The sequence below is a fragment of the Eubalaena glacialis genome, chromosome 11, assembly GCF_028564815.1.
Source record: "Eubalaena glacialis isolate mEubGla1 chromosome 11, mEubGla1.1.hap2.+ XY, whole genome shotgun sequence".
Classification (NCBI taxonomy): domain Eukaryota; kingdom Metazoa; phylum Chordata; class Mammalia; order Artiodactyla; family Balaenidae; genus Eubalaena; species Eubalaena glacialis.
Window position 1 is genome coordinate 21,112,641 of NC_083726.1, and position 16,606 is coordinate 21,129,246.

The 16,606-nt window shown below is 39.7% G+C and overlaps 1 protein-coding gene across 1 annotated transcript in view; it reads right to left on the reverse strand.

Moving 5' to 3' along the window:
• Nucleotides 1-16,606, reverse strand: part of ANO4 (anoctamin 4) — a 470,138-nt gene that overhangs the window by 96,655 nt on the left and 356,877 nt on the right. The window contains exons 11-15 of the mRNA XM_061204482.1: nt 16,049-16,155; nt 9,927-9,982; nt 7,479-7,600; nt 4,143-4,277; nt 2,978-3,074 (exon numbers count right to left, since the gene is read on the reverse strand). Coding sequence (XP_061060465.1) covers nt 2,978-3,074; nt 4,143-4,277; nt 7,479-7,600; nt 9,927-9,982; nt 16,049-16,155 — 517 coding nt within the window. The remainder of the gene's footprint in view (nt 1-2,977; nt 3,075-4,142; nt 4,278-7,478; nt 7,601-9,926; nt 9,983-16,048; nt 16,156-16,606) is intronic.

Genomic DNA, 16,606 nt, shown 5'->3' on the forward strand with positions numbered 1-16,606 from the left:
CACTTCTCAGTCCTTTCCCTTTTAAACCCCAGGGCTGGTAGTTACAATTAAGGGAGAGCGCCTCCTTCCAATTCCGCTTTGTTCTAAGCAGGCTTAAAAATGAAACTCTGACCAGAAAAGTCCTCTGACAGAGTGACAGCACCCAGTGGTGCCTGGGACACATTGTCCTCTTCTCTCTGTAAACTCACCAGGACTGACCTGGCCTCTGACCCTCACCCAAAGTGGTCGATACCTCCATGGGACAAGCACCCACAGGCCAAAATAACAGAATATCTGGGGAAGACAGCTGCCTCCAAAAAATTCCAAAGTAGGCAACATACACCTTCTGAAACAGACATCCTGTAACAGCAGATCAAGAATTTAAAATAAGCGTACAAATATGTTTAGGGAGATACAGGAAGGAAGATGGAGGCCTGGGGCTGTGACAGTCAGCAGCCATCTTTCCTGTCATGAGAAGGGAACCTGTCTACAGAATGATCACGTAGACGGGTGGCCAGAGAGTGAGATCTGAGGACCTGGATGACCAGTTCTAGGCATGAGGTCCTCCTGCTCAGACAGTGTGAGCTGCTCTAGTATCTTCTGCAGTGAAATGAACCAGTAAATCCCTTTCTGCTTAAGCCAGTTTGATTGAGTTTCTGACCCTTGCAAGTACAAGGGCAAGGGTCAGGGATAAAACATTCCTGACAAGCAGAAGAGCTGTTGACTGACTTGGATCTGGGCTCCTATTTGAGCCAATATTTCTATGCATCCTCAGTCTCATTAAATCAGTCTGGCATTTCTAATAAATTTTTCTAAAGGAGACTCTGCATAACTTCAGTTATTTCATTCTGAGGCTCTTAAGCCTTCCTTTTACTAAGTTTCTAGGCAAGGCCAAATCCAAAATTTAGAATCTAAGCATCTTGAAGCTCAGTATGGCACAGCGACGTGTTTTGCACTCAGATAAACCAAGAGCCAGCTACTTACTGCTGTGTGACCACAGATAAACAACTTTTACCTCTCTGAGTCTCTGAGTAAAATGGGAATAATAACACCTACCTTGAAGTTGCTGTGAGGATTAGAAATAATAAATGCAGGTTGCCTAGCTATTATTATAATTATTATCATTTTAGATCTAGAGAGTTTGGTAGCACAACCGACCAATGAAGGCCCTATAAAATCTGAGTACTCTAAACTATTCATGATGATCATTTTAAGGAATTATTACAGCTCCCCTAAAAAAAAAAAAAGAATTTCACTCCAGGCAGATCTTTCACATAACAAACAAACATCGCCCAAACAAACAAACAAAACTGGGCTTCTGAGATTCCCCAAAAGCAGGATTTTTACACCTGAGTCATTCGTGCTTAACTCATGATCTTTAAACAAAATTATATTACTGACCAACCTCTTTTGATTCTCACCACATCTCTATTTCCCAAGCTCACTCTGTTGAATTTGTCCTCATCCAGGCAGGTCTATCTGTACGTTCTCCAAAGGAAGAGAGAGTATTTTGTGCTTTTTTGGTCCCTTGTAGCACATACTAAAAGCCCAAATCTTTGTAAAATCACAGCGGGCTGCTGTTCCTCCCACCAGACTGGCCACCTACAGGGCTAGAGACAGCATGGATGGGTGGTCTCCTGGGCTGCCTATCTAATGTTCCCACACTTAAATTGAGCAAAACTCTGCAATGCCAACAGTATAATTAGATGGATCCAAGCTGCAGTGATTGTAGAGGTTACATAAAATCTGCCAACCCCTTTTACACCTGGAATCTGGGGAAGCTGATAGGCAGTGGGTCTTAAAAAGTCTTCATCAGTCTATACTCCAGCCATTGCTTTGCATTAGTGATACTACCCTTCAGTAATGAACTCTAGAAATTTGATGAATGTGTCTAAAATTTTAATAAAGTGAGGTACAACATCAGAAAGGGGTATGTAATAACATATAGACATAATGGTGTTATGTATTTTTTTTTCAAAGCACTTTCACATACACTATCTTCTTTGGTCCTCATGATATGCCATGGGGCAGAGAGGGCAGGTATCACTGCCTGCATTTTAGAGAAGAGAAAGCTCAGGCTCAAAGAGTCTGTACATGTGCAAGGTCAAGGAGGTAAGTAGCTGACCTGAACTTGAATCTAGGTCTTTTGGACAATAATGATGATGAAGAGGAGGAAAATGATGGCAGTTATCATTTACTGAGACCTTACCATTTGCTAAGCACTACGCTCATTATCACATTTCTTATAAAACAGTCATGTGAAACGAGTATCATGTTCTCCATTTTACAGATGAGAAAACTGAGGCTCAGAAGAGGTTAAATAACATGTTCCTCCAATAACAAGCGGTAAACAGCACAGTCAAGATTTGAACCTAACTTTCTCTGATTCCATCAACTGTTCTATTTGCTTCCTATGATAATAATTAGAGCCAATACATTTTAAATACATATACAGTAAAACAAATATCTAATTAGAATACTGAATGATGAAGGTAAGTCTCTCCTACAAGGTAAACTTGAGAATCAAAGACCAGAAAGGACGGAGAGAATGTGGTCACCACCATCTCTCAGGAAGGTGTATATTAAATTCAATCTGGGACTTCCCTGGTGGCACAGTGGTTAAGAATCCACCTGCCAATGCAGGGGACACAGGTTCGAGCCCTGGTCCGGGAAGATCCCACACGCCATGGAGCAACTAAGCCCATGCGCCACGATGACTGAGCCTGCGCTCTAGAGCCCATGAGCCACAACTACTGAGCCCGCATGCCACAACTACTGAAGCTCACGTGCCTAGAGCCCGTGCTCCGCAACGAGAAGCCACCGCAGGGAGAAGCCCGCGCACCGCAACGAAGAGTAGCCCCCGCTCGCCGCAACTAGAGAAAGCCCGCGCACAGCAACAAAGACCCAACGCAGCCAAAAATAAATAAATAAATTTATATAAACAAACAAACAAATAAATAAATTCAATCTGACTAAAATGCTGCATATTTGAAATTACCTTGGCATAAACGCAGCTGTCTGACAGCCTCATGAACGGACAGTATTTATCGCACACAGGACACATGATGATATCTGTAGCTTGGCAGACTTCTTTACTGGAAAAGAGAACAAAAAAGGACCGCTTTTTGATGGCATAACAGCATTTTTTCCCCCTTCAGTTTCACCAGAATAGTCGACCAGTAAATAAGATTCAGTAGATTAAATTTTTGCCCTCAGAAGCTTCTTAGCCTTTTCTTAGTTATTAATATAAACAAGTGCCTGCACAGTTTAATAGTTTGATAAACCTACGTATTTATGAGGCTGTTTCTTGGCTTTTACATATTAATTAGTTAAGCTCAGGAAAATACATGAAGCAAAACATTGATTGTTTATACCTCAGGTTATACAGAAGTCATTCACAACACCGCACAGGTTGGAAGCAATTTCATACTGAATTATGGGAACAATGAGATACCTCACAGTGCCAGTCAATTTCTACGTGCATGATAAAGAAGAATAAATTATGGAGCAATAAATAAAAATACTAGGGATTAGTTCTGGGAGAAAACTACATCTCATTAACAATTTCCCCAGAAATTAGAATATTTTTGCAGGTCACTTTTAGTTTTGCAGTCGCTTCTAAAAGGCACATTTATTTATTATTTAAGATCACTGTCCGGCCTTGTACGAAGATCTCTATGAATACCTTACACTATATTCTAGCAAAAGAGCCAAGATAACAATTGTTAACACTGAATCATTCACAAGTTTTCAGCAAGTTGGTGAGATGTCTTTCCAGCTTACAGCGTCCTTGTAAGAACACATAATTGATAAAAAAGGATGATTAACCCACTATTTTGCAGTATTAGTTAGAAAGAAAAAGGTGAAAAAGTCAGAAAAAGAGCAACTTTGAGCCAGTGAAGGAAAGTGATTTGTTCTGTGGATATGTAGTGGCTTGTATACCCATAAATGTGAGCTTTGCTTCCTTGGTAGCTGGAGACCACAGCAACAAGGGCAATGGATGGGCAGACCTAGTGAATTGAACGTTTTGAATTTTTCCAGGAGAGATTGGAAAGAAGTTAAAATGAATAGTTAAGTGGGCCAATCGTCTGTGAACACCCCAAAAACACAAATGCCCAACTCCAAATATAAGCAAAGGCAGGCTCACCCAGAGCTCCCCGTACCTGACTTGGCAGTGGTCCAGAGTTATGACTCCATACAAAAAGACAAATAATCCAATGAAAGCGGCTGGGAAGAGCATGCCGGTGTACCAGCCCAACCAGGCAAAATACAGCCCAATCTTCTCTCCGAAGTACCGCCTGTTTAAGACACAGCAGCCTTGCAAATTATACTGAAGTGTTTAAAGTTAGGCATTATAACACTTTGCTCAGTCATTTTACCTTGTTGTGGCTTTGCTGATAACCATGCAGACGAAGTAAGCCAAGAGAATGGAACGTTTGACCAAATTTAAGCTCTGGACTTAAATTTCTTTTCCTATTACTCTAGATCAGAAATAGAATGAACCCTTCCATAAAAGAACAGGATTATATGCAAACTTGTTCTGAAAACACAGAATAAACCCAGCTCATTCAGGAAGTTATACATGATACTGTTACTGACAAGGAACCAGGGGAATTTGAAGAGTTGGTGCCAACACATAATCTCATTTTTGCCATTTCTGAGTGTGTGTTTGTTTGTAATGCATGTATTATAATTACATATATTTTTTAAAAATAGTAAACAAAATTACTGTGGAAAACTTTAAACGCCCCTTTCAATATTTTGCAGTTTTACAAGATGTTTAAAATGCTAGAATCATAAGATGTTACAAAGAAAGAACTCTAATTACTGAGATTCAACATGAAGCAATTCTGAGAGCAACTTTCCCTTTTAAGTGATGACTCTTCACAGGCATTGACATCTACCTCTATAAATATTTTCCTGAGACTAACCAGCCTGCCTAGTGCCCTGTGGTCTGTGAAGTTTGGTTTTTATTTCTTAAATATCATTATTGTGTTTTCTATGCCTTTCAACAGCTAAATTTCATAACTCAGAAGTTAATTACTTCTTAGTCCAATGTAAGAATATTCTAATTATTTTTTATTCTCCTTCTAAACGAATGCTGACCATCTGTTTCCAAATGCTGTCTGCTGCTTTCCTCCTAGAGTACTCAATGGCTCCTAAAAGCATGAATTATTCATTTATCCCATCTTCTATTGTGTCCCAACAGAAACCTTCCACTTCCAGAAGACTTTTCCAACATATATTCATATACACAAATATTCAGTTATTCATTCAACAAATTAACAAATACCTACTATGTGCCAAAAACTGTGCTAAGTTCTGAGAACACAATGGTGAGCAAAATAAGCTTGGTCCCTCCTCCTATGAAGCTTGCAGGGTGACAGAGGAGACACACATAAATCAATGAAAGAAATAAGCTTATAATTACAAAACTGGGAAAACAGCTACAAAGGAGGGGAACACAATGCGATAAGTGTATATAACAAAGCCATCTGACAACTCTAGCCAGGGAAGACTTCTCTGAGGACGTGACTACTGGGCTGATGCATGAAAGTTAACTGGGTGGGGTTAGGGACAGGCTAGAGTGTTTCCAGCAGAGGGAACAGAACCTACAAAGGCCCTGTGATAGGAGGGACCAGGTGAAATAAGGGCGGTGTGGCTGGAACACTGATAATAAGAAATGGGCTGGTGAGGTGGGCACAGGATAAGCCTCGATGGGCCTTGCAGACCATGCTAAATGCATTGATATTTGTCCTGAAAAAAATGAAAAGCCATGAGAGGACTGTAGCCAATCTGGAGACATGACCAGTTTCACATTCTGTCTCCAGGGTGGAGAATGGAGTGGAAGGGCCAGAAAGGAAAAAGGGAGACCAAGTAGGGGAAAACAGCCATAGTCCAGGTCACAGGTGAAGGAAGCAGCAGTGGTAGAGGAGATGCTGGGGTGTGGCCAGGTTCCAGAGATATGGAGGAAGCAAAATCTAGATATAGGACAAGAACTATTTAAGAGATGAGATTCCCCAGTTGCTCCACAACTTCATTCCACTCAAACCTTGCTTGTGCTTTTCATGCCCCCTCCCTTTGACCAACACAAATCCCACCGCTCTTCCAGGGCTCAGCTCCGCACCTTCCACAGGGGCACTGGCCCATATCCATCCTTTCCGTTTTTCCTAATTGTTGTAAAACTTTTGGCCTCCATCACACATGTTACCAAATTATGCATGGTCTTGTTTTACAGTTGTCTCAAGTTTGCAGGGCTGGTTTTCCTGAAGGAAACTGTGCATTTCTCAAAGCCAGAGACCATGGCTTCTGTGTGTCTTTGCCAATAGTACTTAGCATTGTACTAGGAACACAATGGGCAGTTAATTAATACTCATTGAAAAATGATAAAATCTTAATCAAGAAACTGTCACGGATGGGAGATGCTTTGCCTGCAGCAATCTTCTGTAATTTTTAATCAATGTAATCCTGTAACATGGGACTCAGGCTGGGAAGAGAATTGGCTTTGATATGTTTTCCCTACTATTTTATCATATATTGAGACTGGTCAAAGGCAAATGATCTCATCTCAGAAAATACTGTCCACTCACCCAGATCATCTGGATCATCTGTTACTCACACAGAGAAGGGGACACAATTCATCAATGTCCTTGGGTCAACAGGAGTAAACCCTTGTAACAAGGACTCTGGAAGGAAGAATGACTACCCGGGGAGACGAAATGTAAAGTGAGTTGTCTTATTATTTCATTTTCCTCTGGCATCATTTTTTAAGGGCTCGGGGAAAAGTGAAATAAATCTGGCTAGTCTAGGAAATGAGACATGACTTTCTTTTTAATAAGGAATCCACGAAGTGTGATTGTTACTACTCAGTCTTAATAATCAGTCTCTAAATAAATAACGAGATGTCAGAGTATAATGCCTCCATGGCAGAAAGTTGGGCATATATAGACAGTTAAAGAAAACACACATTTTCACTGCACAAATATCATAGGTTAAAAGCAGATATACTCTTTTGACTTGCAGAATTAAAACAATCTTTAAAGGTTATTAGTTTTAAGTGAAAATTAAAGTAAGCCTGAAATTTGTTAGAATGACAGAACCCTCTATTTCCTACTTGCATAATAGTAGCTAATATTCCATTTGTCACTAATATATGCAAGCAGTGTTACCTCTCTACAGCGGTTATTGATAATTTGTCACTAATAGTCACATGGGTGATGAGCTTCTTATGGAGTCCTGGGGGAGGCTTGGCTGATCTCACATGCCCCTTTCCAAGGCTCTTTTGGAGAAAACACCATTCTCATCAGAGGGAGGTCAGGTTTACCAAGAACGACCCATGTCCTCTGATAGGCTGCCCTCTTGGGAAGAAGTCAGATTTGAATGCCAGCTATGCACCTCAGACCGTTTTTTTTTTCCCCCCAATGTTGGCTTGTCCCAGTTGACAGTCTGCCCTAATCAGCCTGTGTAAGCTTTATATTTGCATCTGGTTAAAAACTCACCTTACAAGATCCAACGGCTGGTATTTATACCACACGCCCCAGGAGGCCCAGCACTCATAGAGCAGATGGCGGTGGTTTACTGCTCCGTGGGTTCTAATGGAGTTTTTACTTCTGTAACTTCCCTGGATAAAAACACCACTGCTGGTGAGGTAATACCCACAAAAGCCAAAAGGAAAAGCTGATAGTAATATTAGCCTTTATGGCAGGAGTAGCAATAGGGGTGATATGAGAAAAAAGCAGATCCATTCTATTGAAGGGAAAGCAGTATGATTAGTTATTCTGGACATAATCTTGATGTTGATGCCATGTAGTAAAAAGCCCGCGCTTGCCGGAATCAGGCAGGTCTGAACTGAGTTAAAATTCAGTTCTGTTACTTTTTAGCTAGGACATCTTATACTCTCTGAGCCTTGGATTCCCAGGTCATAGTGGAAACTAACAACATCTGCTTCACTAGGTTTCTTCTATGGTTTGAATGAATAGAGCATCCTGCCCCAGAGGCCATGCCCAAGACTTATGAGTTCTCTTTTCCACTTGTCTCAAGATAGAGTAGTTGGTAAACAGCCATAGCTGTAACCTGGTCAAATGGTCTTGTCTATAAGAAAACCCTAGAATGCAAGAGTGGTAAGTTAGCTAAGAATTACAATAATTCAAATATAATTCAACCTCCTCATGGAACAAATGAGGAGACCATGGGCCAGTGGAGTAGGGCGTTTCTAAGTTCAGTTAGTGGAAATGCTAGTTTCACAAATAGAACAGGTACTTTCTGGAGGTGAACTAATTTTTGACATTTTAGCTTGAGAAGTCCTTTCTTAGTGGAAAGTGAACAGGCCCGAGAGACAAGGAACTCAGGTTCTAGCTCAGCTCAACCACCAACTCACTCTAACATTTTTCTAAACCTCTATTTAAATTTTTACCATAAAACAAGGCAACAAGAGCTGCCCTTCCTGCCTCCGAAGGTTGTTATGTGGTCAAATAATATAATCAAGTTGAACTGAGAGCAAAAAGTCAAAAGAGCAATTATGTTATTACTGCAGCTGCTATTACTAATTTGGAAGCTCTCTTTTTATAAAATACAGGGCTTTAGCAAGATATGAAAACCACAGAGAAGCCCTGGAGTTACTCTGGGGTTTCACAGCTGCATCTCCTCAGACTCCCTCATGCCCACCACCCACTTGCCTGCACAGAAACTTCTGTCCACCTACCACTGCTCAGACACTGCCCTTACCGTGGGCAAGGGATGGGCATGGGGAGGATGCAGTCATCACTGAAACCCTTTTTTGGGGGCAATGCCAACTCATAACCACATCATATGCTTTGGGGACATCTGTCTTTAACATTCAGAAACACCTGCGTGTGACTTCAGAAAACCTTTGTGTCAAAATGTTTGTGTCTGTTACACAAAAAGGATCACTCCAAAAACGTGTCATGGCTGTCTATAATAGGGTCTCAGACCAAAGCCTCTAGTTTCCTTAATGAAAAAGGCTTAAAAATTCTACACCATCCTCTCCATCCTCCTGGTGTTTAAAATCAAGAGAAGAAACACCATAAGCCAAATAAGAAGTAAATTTTGGAAAGACTTGCCATTGGTGGATAGTTGGAACTGTCCTCCAAGCTTAATTGGCCAACTGTTAACATTGTTTCTCATAGAAGATTTTTCTGAAAATCTCTCTAACAGTAGTTTCACCCTGGCTACTGTGTGAGGTCCTAGAGGATATGGGCTATGATATTTATCTTTGTGTTCTCTGTGTTGTACTGCGACTGGTACAGAGTAGGGGCTCAGTACCATGAAAATGACAGTAATCTCTCACCAGTCATGAGAATTACGTCCCTGAAAACCCATGTATATAAAGTGAATTCTGGGTTAAATTACCCAAAGTCTAATGGGGGAAACAGAGTTAAGGGTAATCACAGTTACATTTCTAAAAGTCCTTAGAGATGACAAAGACCATGTAGTAAATAAGGAGAATGTAAAACTTTATACATCTTAAGCGACAATAAGTACAATACTATTAATTTCTATTTATCATCCTTTAGTTCCTAGAGACTTTGCAAAATGGCTTCCTCCCACTCTCTAAGGATTAGCTATAAAATTTTTTGTTGCAGAGACTACATATTTCAGAGACACTTTCTCCCTGGGTCTGGCGCCTCATGCAAATTTTCAATGCCTCTTTAATTTTATGACTTGGGGTCCCTCAGCTATTCCTCTAAATTCACGCTGAGTGACTCTTGATTCAAGTACTCATGCAATTAGAATAAAAAGACAGAGAGAAATAAATCTATGCTGGGGGAGAGATATCACAATGCAAATAGGCCCTCCCCAACTACCCACTGAACAAATTAAATTTATTCTGAACAAATATCATATCAACAAACTCAATTAATCACTGTCCTCAGAAGCTGATTTAATAACACGGAATTGACAGAGAAGGAGAAAAGGCAGGACAATACCTCGTGCAGAGGAAATGCAGCTTCATAGGAGCCATTAGTAAGCAAACGATTCAGACCTATAACAATAAAAAAGTCCAATGTGAATCAATACTGAGTTTAAATCCTCACAATGTAAGACTCATGTAAGGGTGGTAGTTTTTGGAGAAAACAATCTACGTTTTCAAAAGTGGTTCAAAACTACTTGGGGACAACAGTTTAGAAAGTTTTGCTATCTGCTAGGAAACTGGAATCAAGGACTAGAAAATCAGGTTTTCAAACAGAAACGAAACAATGAAGCACACCTAGCATGGTGCTTGGCATAGAGAAGCGCGTGCGCTGAGAGAAGTGGATGAATTAATCATACCAAAAAGATGATTTTCCACCAGGAGCTCTTCCATTTTCGTCCAGAAGCTTTAATATGGACAAACCTAACTCCTCTGCATTAGACTAGTGGGATGACTTTGGAAAGTCCTCTTGTCCTCGGGCCTCAATTTTCTCATCCATAAAATGGGAGAGGGGTATTGGATATGTGGATTTGCAATGTTTTATTGTTAGATATAAGCCATAGTTTCCACCCACACTTAAGAGGCAGGGACTACACATTGGGGAGTCACCCTAGGGTGTGTCCACCACAGGTTTATGAATTTTTTTCAAAGAACCAGCTTTTGGCTTCATTGATTTTCTCTATTTTTTTTCTGTTTTCCATTTCATTGATTTCTTCTCTGATTTTTATTATTTCCTTTCATCTACCTACTCTAGATTACTTTAGATTTAATTTCCTTTCCCCCCACTAGTTTCTTAAGGTGGAAGGAGAGGTCATTAATTTGGGACATTTCTTTTCCTGTATAGGCATATAGTGCTATAAATTTCTCCCTAAGTACTGCACACTTTTTGATATACTGTGTTTTCATTGAATACAGCAACTTTCTGATTTCCCTTTTGACTTCTTTCACCCATGAGTTATTTAAAAATATATTATTTAGTTTTAAATATTTGTAAATTTTCCAGAGATGGTCTTATTGATGTCTAATTTAATTCCATTGTGGTCAAAGAATTATTAAGTCTTGTTTTATGTCCCCAGGTATGGTCTCTTGGTAATGTTCTGCGTGCACTTAAAAAAATGGGTATTCTACTGTTGGTGGTAAAGTGGTCTAAAAGATCAATTAAGTTAATTGCACTGTAATGTTTGTTCAGTTCTTCTAACCCCTACTGATTTTCTGTCTACTTGTTCTATTAATTATTGAAAAAGGGGTATTGAAACCTCTGAGTATAATTATGGACTTGCCTATTTCTCTCAGCAGTTCTTGCTTCATGTAGCTTGAAGCTCTGTTATTAAGCGTATAAACATTTAGGATTGTTATGTCCTCCAGATGAACTGACTCCTCCATCACTGTAAGGTGGCCTTCTTTATCCCTGGTAATAGTCTTTGCTCAGAAATCTATTTTGTCTGATATCAATATAGCCACTTCAGCTTTCTTTTGGTTAGTGTGCTATATATATATTTTTGATCCTTTTACTTTTAACCTATTTGTGTCTTTAAAGAGTGTTTTTTTGCAGGCAGCAAAAAAATTAGGTCTTACGTTTTAAATTTAATGTCAACTTCTGAATTTTGGACTGGGATTTTCAGATTATTTAATGCTTTGTGAATTATGAGGTGTTCAATCTCATTGGAAATCCTTTTGGATTGCTCTTTCTCAGGCCTTGGGTAGTTTCCTGATGTGTGTACTAATCGGTACTCTGCTAAATACTTGAGGTGGCCCTCTGCAGATCTTCAGGGTTCTCTGGGAAGCTCTCTGCTTTCTGGTACGTTGTCCTGTGAACTCTGGCTGCCTTGGTCTCCCTGGACTCTCAGCAACATCTTTTCAACTCAGGGAGTCTACCAGGTGCTGCCTGGATTCTTTTTCCCTGTGTTGCTGTCTAGAAACCATCTCACTGCAGTAAGCTGGGGCAATTGTAGGGCTCACCTCATTTGTTTTCTGTCCTCAGGCTTCCCTGTTCTTGACTGCCCAATGTTCAGTGTCTTGAAAATAGTTGTCTCATACATTTTTTGTTTTTCCTTGTTTGATTGTTTCAGGTGGGAGAGCAAATCTTGTGCCTGTTACTCCATCTTGGCCAGAAGTGGAAGTGTAATGTTTTGATCTCTAAAGTTTCTTTCCGATCAAGAATAATACTACTTCCTAAAATGTACTTCAAAGAAGGTGACTGGAAGGGTGTCTCTCAAGTGGCTTATAGATGAGTACTCTCCATGCTTTAGATCCTAATTAGAGTCCAGAGGCTTAGCCTAACTGGAAAATGGAACATGCACTGATTCACTTTTTATTGATGGAGGGTCAATTAATGTTTAGGTATTTTTAATCATGGTAACATGATTAAATGTATTTTAAGATGCTTTGACATTAACACTAAATGTCTAAGAAAAGCATCTGAAATACAAATATCCATAGGGCTTTGTATTTTGTCTAGCACACAGGAGGCCCTCAATAAATACCTTTGTAATGAATGAATAAATGATTATGTAGAAAGCTTTGATTTTCTGGAGCCTCTATCAAGAATTCTACATATATCATCAATAACTTTCAAATATCCCGGAATAATAGAAAAAATAAGATTCACGGGAACCTAATAAGAGACTTCTCATGATGAGCTTTGTAAATTTGTGATAATTTATCACAGACCTGAAAAGTAAGAAAGTAGTTAATATTTAAAATCTATCACCTTACTAACTTCCCCTTTGAGCACCAGTTTTGAAAATATGACTTCATCTCAAGATTTATTTTATGCACTTATATTGTTAAATAAATCTTTGTTGATCTATTAATTGCTCTATTTTGAAAATGGATTTCACTAGGTTTGATTTTCAGAGTTGTAATAAACTCAGAGTGAAATTGAAAAACTTACATAGTGGTAACCTTTGCTCCACTGAAATACCAGTATAAATCATGTTTACACACAGTATTTTTGTATTATCTCTAATCAATGTTGGCTCATGCAAGATGCCACTTTCAGAAAGAGTTTCAGGCAGAAAATAACACAGGATAAACATTAATTCTATCAATAAATTAAATTTTCTTCTAACGTGTTGTTTCTTTTATTTATGAAACCAAAGACGATAATGGAACATTGGGTCAACAGAGCATTTATAGTTCTACTCCATATTTTTCAGCATAATGTCTGATCTTGGGTTAGTAATTTATTCTGAGATCGGTCATTTCTAACCAGATATTTTTTCAGTGCGTCATTACTGATTTTCAAAGCACTGGGGTTCTTGAAGAGAATTCTCCTTCTTTCATCAAATGAGAGAAACTTTTACAACGATCATTTCTTACTAGTAACAATACTACACTTCTCGTGTTTTTTCAAAACATTTAAAAATTATTGTCTTTGCCCCTTTTCTGTCTCCATCTTGACTAGTTGTAAAAATAGCCCACATTTTGAGATGCAAAAGTTAAGCACAATAATTGCTATATGGCCTCACTGTACACAGTCTTTGCTTGTGTAAGAATGCTGATGGTTAGACATTGATCATGTTTAAAAGATTTTCAATTCAGTTCAACAAGCACTCCTCCTATATGCCAGATACTGTGCTAGGCAATGATGGTACAAAGGTGAATAAGGCAACTTATTTAAAATTGAGGAGCTTATTATCCAGATTAGCAGTTTTTAGCTGCAGATTCTCAACACCCTAGTATGTTATAATGAGTTGTGAGGTGTGCTGGTATTATACTACCAATATTAGCGAAGGGACTGCTTTTAAAAATTATTTGCATGTTATGAAATAATCCAGAATAGCTACTGCCATAATCATTTCACTTCCACTCTTTTTCTAGCATGTTCCTGATATGATGTTAACCAAGAAAAGTATGATAAAAGTATGTATAGCACATCCTAAGTTTGTTAAAAAAAAATCACGTGGACAAATGGGGTATAAAGATGAAAAGAGTAATTAATGTGATACTTAAGTTATCTGGTACACAAAAATGTCAACAGTGGTTCTCTTTAGTTGGTAGAATTTTCATAATGTCATTGAAAGTAAATAATTCAATGTAATGAAAGAAGAGTTGTACGTGATTGTCAAATAGACACTGCAAAAATAATTGCCATTGGAATTCAGAAGAGGAAATCCTTGGAGCTAGAATGGCCATGGAGGACATTACTGGGGGCGGGGGGGGGGGATGTGTCCCAAGGATGGATGACTGCTGCAGAGAATATGAGAACGTGCTAAGCTACAACCCCATCAAAGTCAAGAAAGCCCTAAATCAGGTTCAACTTCACCATACCCACCTACATTGACTCTCACTGAACATATGATTCCAGGTGTATTCAGATCTGGACTAGGTATCTGTTTCTCCCTATAGTATTTTAATTTATGCAGCTTGGGATCAAAGTAGTTTTTTGCAGCTTCGGCACACTAGTGACTCACACTTGCATTCAACTAAACCTCCCAAGTCTATCCCTCTTCATGATGTGTTGAGCAACATTTCTCCCACACGGTATCAGGGTAGCTGTTTCGCTGAGTTTGAGCGCAGCACTTCACATTTACAAACTATTAAATGCCATCTTTTGGATGTGGCCGAGATTTCCAGATCACTGAGATCTATTAGGATCTGACTCCAATGACTAACATAATGCACGCTTCCAGCCTCCACCCCACCTGAAAGCCTGATGAGAAGGCTGTTTAGGCCATGTGCCAGTTATCAATTTATTGCCCCTTAGCTCCAAATACAGGTTCATTGCCTGCTTTGCAATAATGGAGCTGGACCTTGTAAATATTTCTCCTTTGCCAGATGGTACAACGTTAAGCTTTGTCAGCAGAAGGCACTGGAGAGACAGTGGGGGAGGAAGGAGTTTGTCCTCCCGGTACTAGCATGCCCCTCCCAGTAGGCTGCTGCAGCTCATAGCTTCTGTGGGATCCAGCACCTGCAGGGCATGGTGGCCAGCAGCCCTGGCACCTCCTTAAGGGCGGGTGTCCCCCTGAACAGCTTCACAGAGTAGTAACGCTGGTGCAACACCTCCCAATGAATGGCTTCCTTGGAACCCCTCCAGGAAGCTTCTCCCAGTACTTGAGATGGCAGATTCGCAGACAGTCCTACTGGCACAGAACCCCCAGCAAACTGCTCTGCCACCTAGTGAACCACAGCTGCACCCTTTCCAAAAAGGTCTACGTCTCAGCTTTGTTGTGGGGAGTCTTTGTAGGGGTGGTGGCGGCTCCTAATACCTGCTATTCTTCTATTCTTTAGAGTTCTTCTTACCCTTTACTAGCCAATCCTCCATTAACTCCAAACCTCTGTCACAGTTAGTTACTTATATTAACTTTCCCTGTGCAAATTCTGTGTGGCTTTTGTGTCCTGATGAGACCCTGACTGATATAGGTCATTCTTCAAAGTATTGATAAAAATCTCACTGGGACAGAGATACCCAAAACAAAGCCACCCAAATCCTCCTGATATACAGTAATCTGTTTAATAAGGAAGGATATTTGGTCATATATTATGGAAGGACTCTCATACAAATGCCCCAAATATAATGTGTGGAGGCTATTTACTGGGGGAGGCGATTATCTGGAGGATTTACTTACGTGTGACAGCCCTGCTCTGCCCTTGCTGTTCCCTGTGCCTGGAACACCTGCTTCTCCATCTTCCCACACTGGCTCCCTCTTGTCATTCAGGTTTCAGTGCAAATTCAGCTTCTCAGAAAAGCTTTCCCTGACCACTCCATCCATCTCGGCTTGAACTCACCCCCACCCCTTAGCAGTCTATCTCTGAAACATCATCCATTTCGATTTCTTCATGTTATGTATTGTATTTACTTCTTTACTGTCTGTTTTTAACTCCTTGAACCTATGCTTATCTCCCCAACACCTCACCCAGTAACTGGCACATAATGGGCGCTCCTTACATATTTGTTGAATTGAGAGCACTTCTCCATGATCTTAGATAAAGGAGATGCCATGTTGTTTTTTAAAAAGCGATCTAAGGATTCTATTAAGATTTTACACTGCTGAGTTATCCATCAAGGGAGTATGCAGTTAGAGGCTTTATGAATGATGAGCATTTCTAGAATTGATATCAACTTAATAAAACCAAAGGAAAGAGTCTGTAGTCCCCCAAATCAGATGTAGCTTGTTATACTAATATACTACTTACCAATTTTGTTTTTTCCTTCTTCATACTTTATTCTTTGTAAAATATGATGTACAATTCTACTTCTCGTGGCATTGTTGAAGAAAGTGTCTTTGTTGTGTATGATGAAGCTGCACACACATATTGAAAGCACAAGTTGAGGATTAATTGGAGGCAAGGGAGCTAATCTTCGATATAATTTGGTGTGACTTAGATAGAGGTGTCTTCCATCTGTCACAGAGCGGGTATGTCTGGAACAGCATGAGAGCACCCAGAGATCACACCAGAGGCAAGAGGCTCACAAATCTCAGCAGTTTGGTTCTCAGCCTCCTGAGAACATTCACACCATTATGTCAGGAAAGAGCCGGAACTAAATGAAATTAAGTAACTTTCAACTAATACCAAGGCTAAGCCTCATATCTTGTTGGTTTTTTTTTCTCAGTAAGGTCATTAGATAAATTCAACTAAAAATTCATTTTGTTTTTATCTCCTTTTGTCGTCTAGCTCATCCCCTCCCATGTCATTTTCAGGAATTTTAATGTCTGAAACTGGTTTGGGTGAAAGACACAAGAGTTAGGTAAT